The 18,159-nt window shown below is 35.9% G+C and overlaps 1 protein-coding gene across 2 annotated transcripts; it reads right to left on the reverse strand.

The window, feature by feature from the left end:
* Positions 1-172: 172 nt before the first annotated feature.
* fzd3a (frizzled class receptor 3a) lies at positions 173-18,069 on the reverse strand. Of its 2 annotated transcripts, none has more exons than XM_067383122.1 (7): positions 17,866-18,069; positions 16,399-16,810; positions 8,523-8,719; positions 7,420-8,437; positions 4,298-4,446; positions 2,482-2,727; positions 173-1,468 (listed from the first exon to the last, which is right to left on the reverse strand). In XM_067383122.1, exons 2-7 carry the CDS (start codon positions 16,591-16,593, stop codon positions 1,216-1,218), a joined length of 2,058 nt encoding a protein of 685 aa, XP_067239223.1. In that variant the 5' UTR covers positions 16,594-16,810; positions 17,866-18,069; the 3' UTR covers positions 173-1,215. The 2 variants fall into 2 exon arrangements, with proteins under 2 accessions (XP_067239223.1, XP_067239222.1); XM_067383121.1 differs by having other exon boundaries at positions 2,482-2,730.
* Positions 18,070-18,159: the final 90 nt, after the last annotated feature.

An 18,159-nucleotide genomic window follows, 5' to 3' on the forward strand; every position in this document is an offset into this window, starting at 1 on the left:
ATGTTGGAAACCAAACAGTTGATGGACCCCATTGACTTCCATAGTATATATATATTTTTTCTCCACACTTTGGAAGTCAATGGGGTCCATCAACTGTTTGGTAACCCATATTCTTCAAAATATCTTCTTTTGTGTTCAGAAGAACAAAGAAATGTATAAATTTATGGAACAACCTGAGGGTGAGTAAATGATGACAGAATTTTAATTTTTGGATGAACTATCCCTTTAACTTCTCCTTTTGTCTTCCACAGGGAAAAAAATATCATATAAAAGTTTGGAATGTCACAAGGGTAAGTAAAATGATGACAAAATTTTCATTTTGGGGTGAACTGTCCTTTTAAAATTCAACCAAAATGTGCAGGATGTCAGTTTCCATCACTAGTTCTGTTCTACAAAAAAGGTAAAAAGTGCAACAAACAATGGAAAGAAACATTCAAAACCACATCTGTAGTGGTACAAATCAGAAAGCTTAAATCATTGGAGTATAAAACAGCAAGTGCTTCAACACATCACAGAACGATGACGTATCAAAAGCCCTTACGTTTGACCCTGTTTATTTGACGAGATGTTCCACGCAGATTTTACTTGAGGAAAGCGAACAGAACATACATACACTACCGTTCAGTTTGAGATCTGTAAGATTTTCTAATGTTTTTGAAAGAAATCTCTAATTCTCACCAAGGCTGCTTTAATTTGATTAAAAATACAGTAAGCGGTAATATTGTAAGATATTATTACATTTCAAAATAATGATCTATTTTAATATTCAGATGGCAAAGCCGAATTTTTCAAAAGCACTTCAGAAATCATTCTAATATGTTGATTTGGTCCTTAAGAAATGGGATTTTTTTCTTTTCAGGATCCTTTGATGTATAGGAACTCTTCTGTAACATTATCAATGTCTTTACTGTCTCTTAAACAATTTAATGCATCGGAGCTGAATAAAAGTTTTAATTTCTTCCTGAAAATCATACTGACCGCAAACTTTTTAACATTTTCAAGTGTTTGGCATCCTCCATTTCGTTCATGTAGCTCAACTAGTAGCACAAGGCTCAAACAACGGCAAGGTTGTGGGTTCAATTCCCAGAGAACGCACATAGCGCACTGTGTAGTTTGAATGCTCTCGTATTTGTGCGCTCCATTGTGAGGAGTTTTCACCAGAAGAGTCCATGTTCTCTTTGCTCATTTGGTCTTTATTTGTTAGCACGTTAAAGTTCACGCCTTGGTCGCGTCCTCCTCTACGACGCGGTGAATGCCGTTGCCAGGGCTGCTTTGAATGGCCTGCGCTGTGATGCTGAGGTCCCGCACGCTGCTGTGCCGCGATTGGCTCTCCAGACGCTGCAGGCTGCCGTGCCGCGAATGGCTGTCGAGGCGGTTGACGGCGCAGTGCTGGAGCGGATCATTAAGGCGCAGGGTGCTCCCGTGAGGGAGACGTTCCTCGACACCACGATAACTGCAAGCTGTGTATCTGATGGGAAACAGAATGAGATTCAGTGATGTTTAGATCTTTGATCTGGAAGGCAGCTGTAGGTTTCAACCAGCTGTGCACAATGTGGACACTATTATCCTGGGACATTTGCTGAAATTTGGTTTAGCAGAAGTAGGAAATGTGTGAAAATTCAGTCCATCTATTTGTATAGATCATATTTTGAATGATTCATCTACAGTTTTTTAATGTTTTTGAAAGAAGACCAAGGCTGCATTTATTTGATCCAAAAAAGAAGGTAACAAAATATAAATAAATGAAAAAACTGAAAATAACTAATGGCAAATTGAATTTTCAGCAGTCATTACTCTAGTCTTCAGTGTCACATGATCCTTCAGAAATAATTCTAATATAATTCTAATTATTATTATCAATGATAAAAACACTTGCATTACTTAATATTCTTGTGGAAACCATGGTTCACTACCATTCAAAAGTGTGGGGTAAGATTTTTTAAAATAAGAAAAGAAACTTTTATTCAGCAAAACATATTAAATTGATTTCCATTTATAAAAAAAAAAAAAAAATCAGTTTCCAAAAAAATATTAAGCAGCATAAACACACTGATAATGATAAGAACTGTTATTAATTTGGCACCAATAACTGAAAAGCAAATCAGCATATCAGAATGATTTCTGAAGGGTCATGTGACACCGAAGACTGGAGTGATGATGCTGAAAATTCAGCTTTGCCATCACAGGGATAAATTATACTTTAAAATATATTAAAATAGAAGATAGTTATTTTAAATTGTAATAATATTTCACAATATTACTGTTTTTACTGTATTTTTGATCAAATAAATGCAGCCTTGGTGAGCATAAGAGACTTCTTTCAAAAAAAAAAAAAAATAAAACTATCAAAATTATTCCAAACTTTTGACCAGTAGTGTATAGGTTTCATTACAAAAAATTAATCTTGTAATGTTTAATCAAAATGTCGTAACTATCTTCCATTTCTACTCGTGAGGCTAACTTTGAATTTGGATGCCTCACCTTCCGTCTCGGGAGCGGTGCAGGCTGCCGTGGAAGCTGCTCGATTTGCTGCGCACGCTGCTGGCGCGGCTGGTGCTGGCGCTGGGGGGCTCGTCCAACATGGCGAGGTGCGTGGAGGAGGCGTGAGTGGAGGTGCCCTGCGTCGAAGTGCCTCTAGACTTCCTCACCACTGGGGTGTTGGGGTCCCTGAGGAGGAGCTGGGTGAAGTCGGGCTCCTGCAGCACCTGCCTGCTCTCGTGCACTGCACTGCTGAGGTGGGAAAAGGATGGCAAAGAGGGGAGGGAGTCACAGAGGAGTGAAGGAAGAGAGAGGGGGAAGGCGGAGGGCATAAAAGAATGGAAATAAATGAGGGAGGAGGGAGTGGGACAAGGGGAGGGAGAGGAGGTTAATGCCCTGATATAAGGGACAGGGGTGTGTAGAGAGGAAGCCTTAACACTAACCCCTATGAGACAGAGTATACACTTACTGAACTATTTCCTGTAGATACTTCCTGTCCTTCATTATATATCGGTATTGTGGCTATTAACTTTACATTTAAGCATATGACACATGCACAATATATCTAACATTTCTGTTAATGGACGATACTAGAGATGTTTGATATTTAATTGTGCTAATTTTCTCTATTATTTCCTTTAGATTACCTTTAGCAAATCTTAAAAGAGATATTAATTTTTCATACTGTACAATATAATGTTGTGACTGCTACATTTATTGTAGCATTTAAAACTAATTTTAATTTGTCAAAATTATTATAAATTAAAGTATTTTTAATTTGGCAAAATAGTGTAAAACCTTCCATAACTACTATATAATATACTATAATATGATATACTATACTATAATATAATATAATATATTATATGATATATATGATATGATATAATATACACTACCATTCAAAAGTCTTATACCAAGGCTGCAGTTATTTGATCAACAATACAGTCAAAATATTGACATATAATATGGTGACATATAAAAAAATTATATAAATAAAAATAATAATAATATATATAATATTATATAATGTTATATTATATATTTTTTATGTATGTATATATATATATATATATATATATATATATATATATATATATATATATATATATATATACACACATACATATATAATACATATTTAATATATAATATATATTTTTTATGTATTTTTTATATATATAAAAATGTAATTTATTCATGTGATCAAAGCTGAATTTGATATGTTTTGTTCAGGATCCTCTGATGAACAGAAAGTTCAGCATTTATCTGAATTTTCACTGTCACTTTTGATCAATTTAATGCATACTTTGGAATAAAAGTATTAATTTCTTCAAAAAAAAAAAAAAAAAAAATTTCTGACCAAACATTTGAATGGTAGTGTATTTAGACTACATAAATAAATACATTTAACTCTGCATTTAGCTCTACTTAAAGCTATTTTTTAGGCCATTACCAGTTTGTGTTCCTTGGAAATTAAACCCACACAAAATATGTGCATTACACTGTCGGCCTAAGCAATAATGTTAGAAATGTACACGAAACTCACTCTTTTTTTTAACTTTACATTTAAGCATATGACACATGCACAATATATCTGTAACATTTCTGTTAATGGACGATACTAGAGATGTTTGATATTTACTTGTGCTAATATATATATATATATATATATATATATATATATTATATTTAATTGTGCTATATATATATATATATATATATATATATATATATATATATATATAAATAAATAAATATGTAATTTATTCATGTGATCAAAGCTGACAATAATGTTAGAAATTTACACGAGACTCACTCTTTTTTGCGTTGCCCGTTGAAGAAACTGGCCCACTCGAAGCAGGTCTTTTTACTGCCGACCCAAAACACTGACGGGATGCCCACCACCAGCATCATCAGGTACTTGATGAGGAACAAGGCGATATCTGGCCTGCTTGTCTTTTCCACCTGTGAAGACAGCAGCAGTAGATTCATTTTCACACATTTCCTTAGTATGCAAATTAAGAACAGGTGAAACTTGAATTGCAATCAGAACATGTAGGAACATTCTTCCCTTGCAGATCTCGTTTGCTCATAACCTCATGCAGTGTGCGTGAGTGTATTTCTGGATGTCAGTTTAGCCCTGGGTTGTGCATGTGCGATTGTGTGGATGGGAAGTGCTTTATCTCAGCTCACTGCACAATTGCCAGAGGCATAAACATAGCTGCAGCCAACACAAATGTCTGTCCTCATCTGTATCTAATACACACTCTCTCTCTCTCTCTTTGTGCTTTGGATGGAGCATTTCTTCTGCTCTGATGCTTAGTTTACATCCATATACATTACTGTAACATATTTCATTTAATGTCGTAGGAAAACACCTAATGATAGTCAATATAAGCCATACTTAAAAATGAATTTCACTGCATAATGAATATCAAATCAAAAAATTATTCTAAATCTAGACATTTCACTATTGTGACTAAATGTAACATGTAAAGAAAACTGTTTTTTTGCTTATATAGCAGCTTGTGTCTTCTTTCTTTAAAATATGCCTCCTGGTTTGGTATTTTGTTATATAATGCAACATAATTTTATAAATCCAAGTACTTTGTGTGGCCACTGTATGATGACATCACTTACTGCAGTGCAACTAGAGATCTGCTATTTATAGCAATACACTTCATAGCACTTTATGAAGTACTGTTACAGAGATAACAAGACACATGACTGTCCTTTTCTCTTCGCTTCAACAGAAGTTGCAGCATTAAACAAGGCATCATTAAAACCAATCCCACGTTGCATCAGGCATGTAAACGCACACACACAAACATCATTACTGAGATTTTCACTGAGGTTAAGCAGAAACTTATGACAGTCTTTTGGTTTTTAGTTATGCTTCAGTTAGTTTGCATCATGTTAGACATGAGATATATTCAGTGCAGCTGTGACTGTACGATCAGCTGACATATGCAGCTGTAAATGCCTGATGAACCCAGTGTCAAAAGCTATTTTTTACCTCCTGAAAATTAATTTCATGGGCATTTTTCAACATTATGAGAGCATTTTTTTTAATCATAAGAACAGACTGTGTCATCCTTTTATGTCAAATACTTCTTTAAAGGTTTGATGTGTAAATCTTAGGAGGATCTATTGATCTATTGATGTTTTCAGTGGTGCATAAAGACCTTACATAATGAACCGTTATGTTTTTATTACCTTAGAATGAGCCGTTTCGATCTACATACACCGCGGGTCCCCTTAATTGTTAAGTCTCCATTTTGCGCCGGCATGATTCTACAGTAGATCTAAATGGACAAACTGCTCTACAGAGTATGTTTGCTTGACTGGCTACACTCTGCTGTCTCAGATGACAACATTTTTGTCCTGTGTTGGCCACCGTAGCTTCTCTATTGGTGTGAAGTTTGTAGTCGTGTTTACAGCGGTATGTGCGTTCAAGTCACTTTCGTCTGAGTATGATGGCGGTGTGCCTTCTCTAAATTGATTACAAAAAAAAATAACACTTTTAAAAAATGTAGAGCAAAGAATGTGCATTGGTTGTATGTTGCTTTTTTATGTTTTTAATTAATTTATGAAGCCATTGTAAACTTTATTGTTACATATTATATTGTTATATTATGATGCTATCATATTTTTTGATGGGAATCAGCTTACTTCGTTGTAAATATAAAAGCCCAACAATGTCACTGCTAAATACCTAAGTATTGTGGTATTTCGCCATGTTTCTCACAGACACGCCCCCAACTCGTTCAGATCGGGGCTTAAAGTATTTAAAGTATTTATTAAAGACATTTAATAGACAGAGCCGTAGTTCACTGACAAGCTACGCAATATGGTGTTCATTATCGAAGGCGATTCATCTGCGATAATGAACATGATATTGCGTAGCTTGTCAGTGATCTACGGCTCTGTCTATTAAATGCCGCTCCATTTGAAAGCAGGTGATGGTGATTTTGCGGTAATCAGGGAACGGCTTTACTGACAAAATGCGCGTGACAATCGCATGCGATATATCGGTCAGCTGTGGTATTTGTGTAACCTTTGTTGGCATTTTTACCCCAAACTTCCATTAATTTCTGGCCTTAGATGAAGCTCACATCAACAGTAAAATAAATATTTTTGTCAATAACAATACTTTTAAAGTGACCACTTAGTCACAACAATCAATATTTTACACACTAAAACATTTCCTAATATAGAGTGAGGACAGAGTTGGCAGGACAGGACACTGTAGAGGCCTTCAATTATTCACAACAGTAGTATAAATTCACTTAAGGTCAATGGAAGCAGTAGGGGGTCTGAAATGCGTTTTGTGTTTTTTCCTAGTAATTCTGAACAAAGTTTACATAAAAATAATTATATACAAAATAAATGCATATTTAACCTTTTAAGACTTTTAACTTGCACAATGAATACACTACAGTTAAAAATTCTGGGGTCAGTACAAATTTTTTTTTTTTAAGAAATTAATAATTTTTTCAGCAAGGGCACGTTCAATTGATCAAAAAGTGACAGTAAAGGCCTTGTGTATATTTCGAATTAATTTATATTTTAAATAAATCCTGTTTTTCTATTTATCAAAGAATCCTGACAAAAATATCAGTTTCCATAAAAATATTAAGTAGCACAAATGTTTTCAACATTGATAAGAAATGTTTCTTGAGCACCAAATCAGCATATTACAATGATTTCTGAAGGATCATGTGACACTGAAGACTGAGTAATGATGCTGAAAATTCAGCTTTGCCATCAGAGGAATAAATTACATTTTAAAATATATTAAAAAAAATATATATAAAAAAATATTTTAAAAAATAGAAAAAAATATTACTGTTTTTACTGCATTTTTGATCAAATAAATGCAACCTTGATGAGCATCAAAAACAGTAACATAAGTATTTCATAAAAAGTGACTCTTACCTGAAAGGGGCAGGGGATGTGGTACTCTTTGCAGCGCTCCTGTACCCAAGTGGTTTCCCACACTGATCTGTGGCTCTGCTCATACAGATAGCATCCAATGACTGTCAGGAGTGGCACAAGATACAAGATGGAAAACACACCGATTCGGATCATGAACTTCACCAGTTTGTCCTGGTTCTCCTTCTCTAGGGGAATTTCCATTCGGACCCTATTTAGCGCAGCGATACCGGCTAACAGCAGCACCACACCTACGACCACGTCCAGTGCGAGAGGCACCAAGAGGAACCAGCGCAAGGCCATGAGGTCGTAGAGCCCCACGAAACACACGCCGCTCATGCTGTCACCCTCGATTTTGTTCATGGCCATGAGGGTGATGGTGAGGGCCCCCGGGACGCCCCAGGCCACCGCATGGAACAGCAAAGCCTTCTTCTCGATAGCCTCACTTCCCCATTTGGGAACAGCCGCCAGGAACCAGGTGATGGTGAGAATGACCCACCAAACGCTTCCTGCCATGGTGAAGAAGTAGAGTGTCATAAAGAGCAGTGTACAGGCCTTGTTGTGGGAGCCCTGGGTGACGGTGGCGGCGCGGAAGCGCCCCGGGCTCGCTGCGTTGCACGACACGCGCTCCTCCAGCAGGAAGCCCAGAAAGAAGACCAGGGACACCATCATGTAGCAGACCGCGTAGAAGATGATGGGCCGTTCAGGGTAGCGGAAGCGCCCGACGTCAATTAGAAAGGTCAGGAAGGTGAAGAGCGTCGCCGACAGGCAGACGATGGAAATGACGCCGATAAAATAGCGGGCGAAGATGAGCTCATCTTTGCGGAAGTACATGTTTGGGCAAGGAGGTGAGCAGTCGCGGACGCCCATAAACGAGTAGCCCAAGTCAGGCTCGATCTTCAGCTCTCGTGGGCACCAGAAGCCATAGTCCCGCTGAACCGACGAGGGAGATTCCTCCGTGCCGTCACTGCTCGGGAGCAGGTCTATCGCTCTGGGGTAAGACTCGTCACATTCTGGAAACCTAAGAGAAAAGAGTGTCGTTTCAGGATATGATATCATATCATAAAGATGTCTTGCCGCAAAATTTCATAAAAGTGATCCTGTACCTGCTACACTCCATCTCATCTGGCCAGCTGACCCCAAACATGTCCATGAGCTTGTAGCAATCGCTCTTGGCACGCTGGCACAGGTGCCGACATGGCAGGGTCACACGGCCGTACTCTGTGCACACGGGTGCATAAAGGGCACACAGGAAAGGTCGTATTTCAGTAGAGCACTCCAAGTTCACCATAGGATGAAAGGGCTGTATGGACAGACAAAAAAAAAAAAAAAAGAATGTTAACAATAATAATAAATCATTTTTCATTTAATTTTAAATATTTATTAATAAATAAATACATTTTCCCTGATTAGAAAGACTGTAAATTTTAAAATGTGCCAACAGTGAATGCTTTCATTTTTTGGAAGTACACTAACACAGATGCTATTGTGTTTCATGCTTTCATGATAAATACTATTGCTTTTGATCCTTTTATATTTTATGTTAAATAGGGTGGACAGACGTCCCAATAAAATTCCAAATAAAAGCCATGCCTGGAGGTTGCAGTACTGTTTGTCTTGATAATAAGTCTTAACTGTAGTCTTAATGCTACAAATAAACATTGAACACAATACATGCTGGTTTTTTATTGGCCTCCATCTGGCATATTAATTAAACTATCTAATAACTGCATAAAACAAAACTAATTACTTAATTACTATAACTCCGAAAAACCATTTTCAGTCATCTTGAAATCATTTGGAGAATCCTAACCACTCAACAGAGGCTCAATATCCACCAGGCTACAACTATGACCCACACCGATTTTTTTTTAAAAACATTTTTTAAATCACAGCCACTTGTTCACCCTCATGTTAAATGAGAATTAAATTTGATCTGTAGTTCTAGCACAGTAATGTACCTCCCTTATCTCTCTGAGGAGGCCTTTGTTTGGGGCGGGGAGACATGCTGTTTATTGCTGAGGCCCACTCGCACCATGAGGCATTCTGGGAGTAGTACCAGCTTTGGGGCCGGACATAAATATGCAAATCCCAGGGGGGAGAAGGAGAAAGACTCCACCCAAGACCAGACAGATAGACAAAAACGCCTCCACCCCTGCAGAGTAAGGGCTTTTGTGATGGTAGGGTGGGGGTTCTGACACCCCTTGTGTTAAAAAAAAAAAAAGGACCGAAACATACAATCATTCAGAGCCAACATGAACAGGCTTTACATTTACAGTGCTATACATTAAATTTAAGCTTTTTCTTCAATTACTAATGGTAAGAAAAAATTAATAATTTCTATACAAAAAGATGCATATAAAATGTAAAAACAAACAAAACAATTACTATAATGATAATAATAATAATAATAATAATAATAATAAAAATAATAATAATAATATTACTACTCTTAGGGGTTGGCTATTACAAATGCTATAATCATATAACTTTGTGTTTGGATGTTAAAAATGCTAATAATTTACCCAATTACTATAAAAATAATAATATTACTCCTAGGGGTTGGCTATTAAAATGCTTTAATAAATTGCATAATTATAATATGAAAAAAAAAAAACAACTCCTAGTGTTTGGTTTTAAAAAATAAATAAAAATGATTCAATTATTTACATAATTATTATTTAAATATTCCTGGCTAAAAATGCTATAAAATCCAAATTACATGCTATAATGACTTTATTCATTATGTTTCTAAACCACCAATTTTTCACTTAATATGGAGAAAATTACCCAAGCTTTCAGGCTAAATCCACTGAGATGATCTAATGCACTAACAGTGTAACCACTATTCACTATTGCAAACAAAAGCATCCAACCTTCAAGTTATTGCAACAGTCCAACACATTTATGCTATACTGGATGTATAATACATATCCATAATGAGAGCATTCAGCCACTGCCAGCACACTAGGCTACCACCCAAAATGTCTGTAAAAAGGGATTAGGATGGATATTATGCTTGCCCATTTTGACACAAAGCATCTAAATCCAGCAATCATTTCCATGCACCTAATCCATATTTAACGCAGCATATACCATTGAGATGTGCCACAAAAATGACATGAGAAAGAGCACCGACCGATCAGACGTGTGAAAGAAAATCATATTTTCGTCATGTAGTTTCTAAAAATGTGCTGTTCAAATGAACTTGTGTGTATAAAAGATCATTTAAATAATTTGTGGACAATAAGTAAACTAGTAAAGCTATATAAAAATGACATCAAACCTTAATGTGCTTGACTTTTATTATTCAATTACTGAGAAAATGTGAACTTCAGTTCACGCTTGTTGATGTACCATTACTGGCATCTGCGGCTTTAAGACAGTACAAAGGGTTTTATGACATGTCTTACACCATTCTGAGCTCAATTGAGTGGACATACTCTAGCTTTTAGGCAAGATAAAAATAAAGCAAGTGCCATTATTTGCTGATCTGGTGAAAAACATTATCTCATCATTGCTGTCACTTCACATTACATGCAGTGGTATGATCTGATGAACTCAAATGTGTGCATCTTGCCCACTGCTGTCCTAAGGGCAAACATACACTTTCTACTCATCAATGTCCATTCCAGTGCCTGCTGTTTTTAAGGGCCTTGCAGAGAGTTATTTAGAGATATTCAAAACATACAGAGATGGCAAACACACAGAAGGCAGAAGAGGCACAATGATTGTTGCTTCTTGTTTGGGCAGAGAGCATGTGATTTAAAGCATTATATATGATGGTTCCTTCAGCTGACATGCTATATATAAGCTCTATGGGAGATGTGGAGGCACATCATACAATCAGAAATGTTTTAATCATAATCCCCAGAAGCAAATATAGAGTGTTAACATGGTCAGGTCTTTCGTTTTTACAGTTTGCTACCAAAGAAGGATTCATTTACACCCTCAATTCAAATGTATTTAATTTATTCCCTCCTCGATTCAATTTAGCACTCCAAGACACACTTATGTAACAACTAGGTATGCAGCAATTTTTATTATTTTTATGTCATTGCAATAAATGGGCAATAATAAAAATCTACATTTTATGCTATTTCATAGAGCTGCACGATTTTATAGAGCTGCACGATGGCTAAAAGATTGTGTCATATAAAACTTTGACAAATTTTATCATGCACAGATACAAAACAGCTTCACAAACAGCCACACAGTATCATTATTTCTGTGTTACAAATATTCATATTATCACAGAAGTACCGGGATAAGTTTATAAGTCGCATATAAACGCCCATGCGATCAAAATAGAGCATCGCTTTTTGAAAGTAACTTGATGCTGCAAAGAGCAATTGTATCATTATATCATCTTGCCAGACAAGTGACTGTTAAAAAATTTATTTGTCATTGAATCCTTCATTCAAGAGATTCATTTAAAAACTCTGATTCATCCAGTAAAGAAACAAGTGAAGTATTTAAGAGCGAGTCATTGAATCATTCATTAAAACAGTTTTTTTTAAATAATTCATTCAGATTAATTAAACATTTTAAATAGACTGCAGCAATTAACATTTTGTCAGAACCTCTAGTAAATTACATGTTATTTTTTTTTGTTTAGTTGTCTGTTTAGAATTGTGGGTGAATTGTGATCTTTGTTTGAAAAAATTGTCATTCTGAATTTATCCAGAATCGTGCAGCTCTACTAATAATATATATATATATATATATATATATATATATATATATAAAGAATTAAGGTACTGCAATAATATACAAAAAAACAACAAAAAAAAAAACAATTAAAATGTAAGTAAAACATTAAGATGGAAAAAAACAAGTGGAAATATACATTTAAATCACCAATAATGAACAATAAATACAAAAATAATAAAAATACTGGCTGATATAGTGTATATTTCACTGTTTTATCTATCTGAGGTGCAAAAAGTATATAGAAAAACAAGAAGGCAAACAGAAGAAATCTAGAAATCACCTAACCTGACCTTTTAAATGTGTCCATTCACAAGTAAATACATTTGTTCCTCCCTCTACCCATAAATCCAGACTACATATGCCTTTCTCTGTGAACCCCCACTTGCTCATTGATAAGAAAGTTTAGGTTGCGTCCTCATAGCGAGATTTCAAGATTTATTCTCAATCCAACATTACCAATAATTATTATTCTAATTGTATATTATTCTTATATTCCCTTCTGATTAGTTTTCCCTTTTCTACCAAATTCAACAGAATTCAACTGCACTACCATGGCAACCAGTGATGCATAAACGGCCGGTCTGAGGGAGGGGTGTAATGGGGAGAGGTCAGAGTGCGAGTGACGACCACCTCCTGAGAGAGAAAGCCTGCTCTTTTGTTGCAATACAATTGGGATCCGTTTCCCCGGCAACCACAGTACCTTGTGGGGGGAGGGATGAAAAGAAGAGAGGAGGGAGTGGAGAGAAACAGAGGAAGGGACAAAGACCAAGATATGGATGGGAAATAATGGTCAACCCTGCCATTCCAATAAAGATTGTCCTAATGCTTATGCATTAATAAATGTGGATAAATTATACAGGCTGACATATATTTTCCTCATTTATAGCATGAACAATCCTGTTGAACTCTTTAGTATATGCACAAGAATTTAATTTTACATATTAAAAGCATGTTTTTTCAAGAAACCTGACAATTCTGTCACCAGTACATTTCTGAAAAAAGTGATGTTTGTGTGTGGCCTCTTTTCAATGGAAGTCCCTTTTTGCCCTTTTTTATGTCAGTTAACTTCAAAGTCATAGCACCTCTTAAAATATCTAAAAATTAATGAATTCCCAAGCAATGTATAGGTGATATAAGTTGGGTTTGATTTGCCAGATTGCATTACAACTGCAGGATGCCCTTAATGATCACGCCATGGTAAAAAGAACACAAGGACAAGGTCATGTATCTTTGCATGTCTGACAAATGGGGGAGGAAGTTTAAATTAACTAGATGTCAAACTAAATCAAGCAGTGCACCTGAAATGCTGAACATTATTCATTTTACCCAGCACTCTCTTCGCATGATCAGTTCAAATCCTCCCTGAACCTTCCTATTATTGGACACAAACACAACAATCCCAGAAACCATCCCTGTAGGCAACTGTCCCACATCACAAATGAGGTTACCCAGAGTTCAGAGCAAGATGTTGCCACTGTCCTACAGTGGTTTTGAATCCGAAAGCAAGGACGATTAATCTGCTCCTTATGAAGCCAGAAAGAAATAATTGGTTGGCAGCTGATGAAATTAAAGATTTAGTCTGGTTTCCTTCTCCTCAATACTAGCTAATTAGCCATTATTACCTTCTAGTCATTGATATCAGTTGTTTGTAAAAAAAAAAAAAAAAATAGTAAAAGCTCTTCATCAACCAAATCCTGGTTATTCAGCAGACTTCATATATAGTTCAACCAAAAATGAAAATTCTGAAGAAATTATGAAAAGATGATATTTTGAAAAATGTTGGTAACCAAATAGTTGATGGACCCCCCATTGACTTCCATAGTATTTTTTTTTTCCATACTATGGAAGTTAATAGGGTCCATCAACTGTTTAGTTACCAAATTCTTCAAAATATTTTTTTTTTGTGTGTTCAGCAGAACAAAAAAAAAAAAAAAAAAAAAAAATCATACATGTTTGGAACAACTTAGGTGAGTAAATGACAGAATTTTCATTTTCCATAATAGTCTATAAAGTTATAAATATAGATATTTTTCTTACAAAAACACATCACTTTGCTTCAGAAGGCCTTTATTAACCCCCTGGATGGGTTACGTCTATGGATTTTATGGATTACTTTTATGATGGATGGATGTGCTTTTTTGGGCTTCAAAATGTTACTATTCCCTCTCATAATAAAGAGAATATTGGAAGATAATATTTTTTTTTAATAAAACTCTGATTGTGCTTGGCTGAAAGAAGAAAGTCATATACACCTAGGATGGCTTGAGGGTGAGTAAATTCAAAGACTATAGAATAACACAAGACGTGTCACTCGTATTGTTTTGAATGGGAGAAAGTGTAACGCAATATGGCGGAATAAGTCCCGCCTTCTAAATAAGAGCCAATCGCCGACTGGTAAAGTCATCGGGTCACTTCAGCAGCCGTTAGAATCACCGGTTTCTATAGAAACAGTTAGACGCACGCCTCCGAAGAGACGCGCATTTAGGTCTGCGCATGTGCATTAGCTTGATCCAGCCTGAAAAATAGTTTTTTTGTCATGATTCGAGCGTTTAGAAACTAAATTTATGAGCCGGTTGTTGTTAGATTTCATTGGTGATTTCAAATATGAAATTAAATTGTGCGGTTTTGGAGAATTTGATGTTTCCCCATTCAAAGAGATTGCATGATGCCCAGGATCCCCGAGAGGCGTTTCAAAGATGGCCGCCGAGTGAAATGACTTGTCTTAAAGGAACTTTGGTAAATTATGCAATAATTTTTGGGCGAACTATCCCTTTAAGTTATTTTATGTCAATTTAAAGAACAAAATCCTTTCATTCTTGCTATTCAAATTAATAAAATATTTTCTTAAATAATTATAAAATAATAATACAAAAAGATAAATATTAACATTTTATATTTTCAATTATATAAATTATAAAAATATACATTAAGATAGTTTTGGCTTTTTGTACATAATGCTTGGAAAATATATGATACACCGTGTTACATGTGAATTGTGATTATGCATCTGAATATAATCCTTTGTGCAATAGTAGGTTTAAAAAGTATCATCACTTTCTGTGTGTTTGCGCTGGTTACAGTGCAAAAGGTTATGTAACTCCTCCACATTTCCACACAAATGTACGAGGAAGAGCAGATGGGTTACCTCGGCTCAACTCCATCCATTCATTTTTCCCTCTCTTTCTTTTTTTTATCTCTTTAATTTTCTTTTCCATCCCTCTGTTATACTGAGGCAGGACTGGGGTGAATAAGTTAAAACCTTGTGACTGAGGACAGCAGGTTTTAGATAACATTTACAGCACTGTGTGTGTTCAACAGATACACTGGCCACTGTAACAAGCTAATGCAGCTGTTCTCAGTTGGGCTCAGCTGAATACTGCGGCCCGGTAAAGAGGATTAACCATCGCCTTGAATCAATCCAGGCGTTATGGCTGCAGATACAAAGATTATAGAGCAATCAAAATAAACAACGCGTCCAAGCACCATTAACTGCTCATAACATCAACGACTGTGGCTTATACTCGCAAGCCGTTGTAAAGCAACCTTGTTATATAAATACTTAAAAGATGCTTACTTCGTCACAGCCATGCAAAAGAGGACTAGATAAAAATGTTTAAAACGGCGCGATACTTCAGAAATAAAGACACAGCAAACAGCCCCGTAAGACAGATTAAAGATTCATTTCCCTTTAAACGTTTCTGTAATGTGATCTGAATTATCTGCGGGGCACAAGAAAGAACTGGGTCAAATTGAAAATGACAAATCTTTGATGCCGTTGGTACATAGGTTTCAAAGCAATGAACTTAAACATTTACAGTTTGCTTTCATTGTTTCTTGCAGGGAAAACACAGACAAACTGCTTATTAAAGCGATTCATGGCAAAGGGTTTCCCTGCATATTTTCATAACTCAAAAAGTTTCAAATAATTTCTTTGCTCATACTATTTTCCTCGCTATTCAGGAAAGAATTATATATGAATGCATACATGTATACATGCACAACCCACATCTATATGACTGCTGTTGACGTCACACAGTTATTAGAGCATAATGATTAGAACTAGTCAGCACTCACGAAAAAAAAAAGGTACAAAAGCTATCACTTGGGTGTGGTACCCTTTCAAAAGGTACTGTTATGTACCATTTATGGGTAAACAAGGTACAAATCTGCCCCAGTGAAAGCTTTTGTACCCTTTTTCTGAGAGTGTAGGTTAATGTAGTGCAATTTGATCACATCATTTAAACAGTCAGCCTGTGTCATGTGGTTTACCTCCATGGCGAGAGCAGCGGTCTGCTGGTCATAGTGATTTAGAAGGTTGGGCATGAAGGTGGTATTGTAGGAGAGGCCCTGGCACATCCTTAATGTGATAGGCTCACAGGTAAACATGCTATGGCTCCCAGTAGCTTCCAAATTGATGGCCATACATACAGTCAGCATGGAGTATAGAACCCAAAGGAGATCCATGGCATGTCCGTATGTGCTGCGACTTGCGAAGGACGGTTATATCAAGAAAATCTGAGCTCCGCCATTCCTTCATTAATTATCTGTTGGTTGACAAAAGACTGAAATCGCATGGATATGCTTCTCCATTTTGCGGTGACAGATCCAGAATTTTTCAGCGCATGTCCATTATCCGGTGTGGGGTATGACTGCCATGTATTTATGAGATGTAAATTTTCATCTGTGTGAGGAAGAGCACCAAATGTCAAATCTGAAATGAACAGGCTAACATTAATTATTCATGAATGGGGTGACACTTTATTCAAACATGAAAAATCTTCTGGAGATCTCTCAAGGTGTGGGAAGTGATTTCAAAGTGAACAATGCATGATCAAAAGCACTGCCATATTATAGTGGCAGCAAATACAAGATGTTTTATAAGTGTATTACCTAAAGGAAACTTCAATGTAACTGTGTTCAGTCAGTGTAAATGAAAATAGAACATTATAACCTAGAATAGAACACAGAACTCAGTATTCATCTGTTTAGAATTGAATTATGTTCCATGATTTATTTAATCTCTAAATGCAGCCATAAATAACAACCAATCAAAACAATCAGTTTATGATAAAACTTAAATATTGATTGTTTGTTAACTGGAATTTAATAACTATAAAACAGTTAAACTATTGTTGATGTAGTTTTAAGATTGTTGAACATGAAGATTGTCAACAATAGAGCACAAAATGTGATGTTCGTGGAAAAACATTGGTTTACACACACAAAAATTATGGTGCTGAATTATTTTAATTATTTTCTTGATGCTGGTTTGTGCCTGACATCTCTAAAATAATTATTTAATTCAATGCATTTAACTCATTGCAAAAACACCTTACACCTAAAAAGAATAAATAAATCCCTTTTCTATACAGGCTTCAGGCATCATGCAGGCAACATGCAGAACCAGGATTTTACCATCACAAATGACCTGTGCTAAAATGACTAACATATGATTTTTATTTCATTCATTTTTTATTTGTTTTTAACATTTAACATTAATGCTGTCGCTTTTTCATCAAAAATCAAAATAAAGGCGAACAACAGATAGCCCTTTCCTTTATTAACAGATGAGACCGTATCCATTGGAGGCATGTAGCAGCTTCGCTGTAATGAAACTCCCTTCAAGATAGGTGTCTGGTGTAACCTGAGGTGTATCATTCTTATTTTTTTTTTTTTACTAAACATGTTCCTCAGCCTAATTAATTTTGATTATGATTAAAAAAAAGTCCTTCTTACCTCTCGAGTTGAAACCATTCACGTGTGGGACCTCACTCCGCTTCTCTAACAATACAAGCCCTGAGTGTCTTTCTGCAGGTTTTTGAGGATTTGTACGGGCGCGCGCATTTGACGATGACGCGCGACGAATATTGCTCTCACTCAATATAAAAGCATATTACAACTTACGTCACTGGATTGAGCGTGAAAAAAACACATTCAGTAGGCAAAAAGAGAATGACTTTGGTTTATCCACGGATATCTTCATTGCAATGGCCTGGGGATGTTGGGAGCGGTGAGCGTCTCCGCACTATA

Source organism: Chanodichthys erythropterus, chromosome 4 (genome assembly GCF_024489055.1).
Source record: "Chanodichthys erythropterus isolate Z2021 chromosome 4, ASM2448905v1, whole genome shotgun sequence".
In the NCBI taxonomy this organism is placed as follows: Eukaryota; Metazoa; Chordata; class Actinopteri; order Cypriniformes; family Xenocyprididae; genus Chanodichthys; species Chanodichthys erythropterus.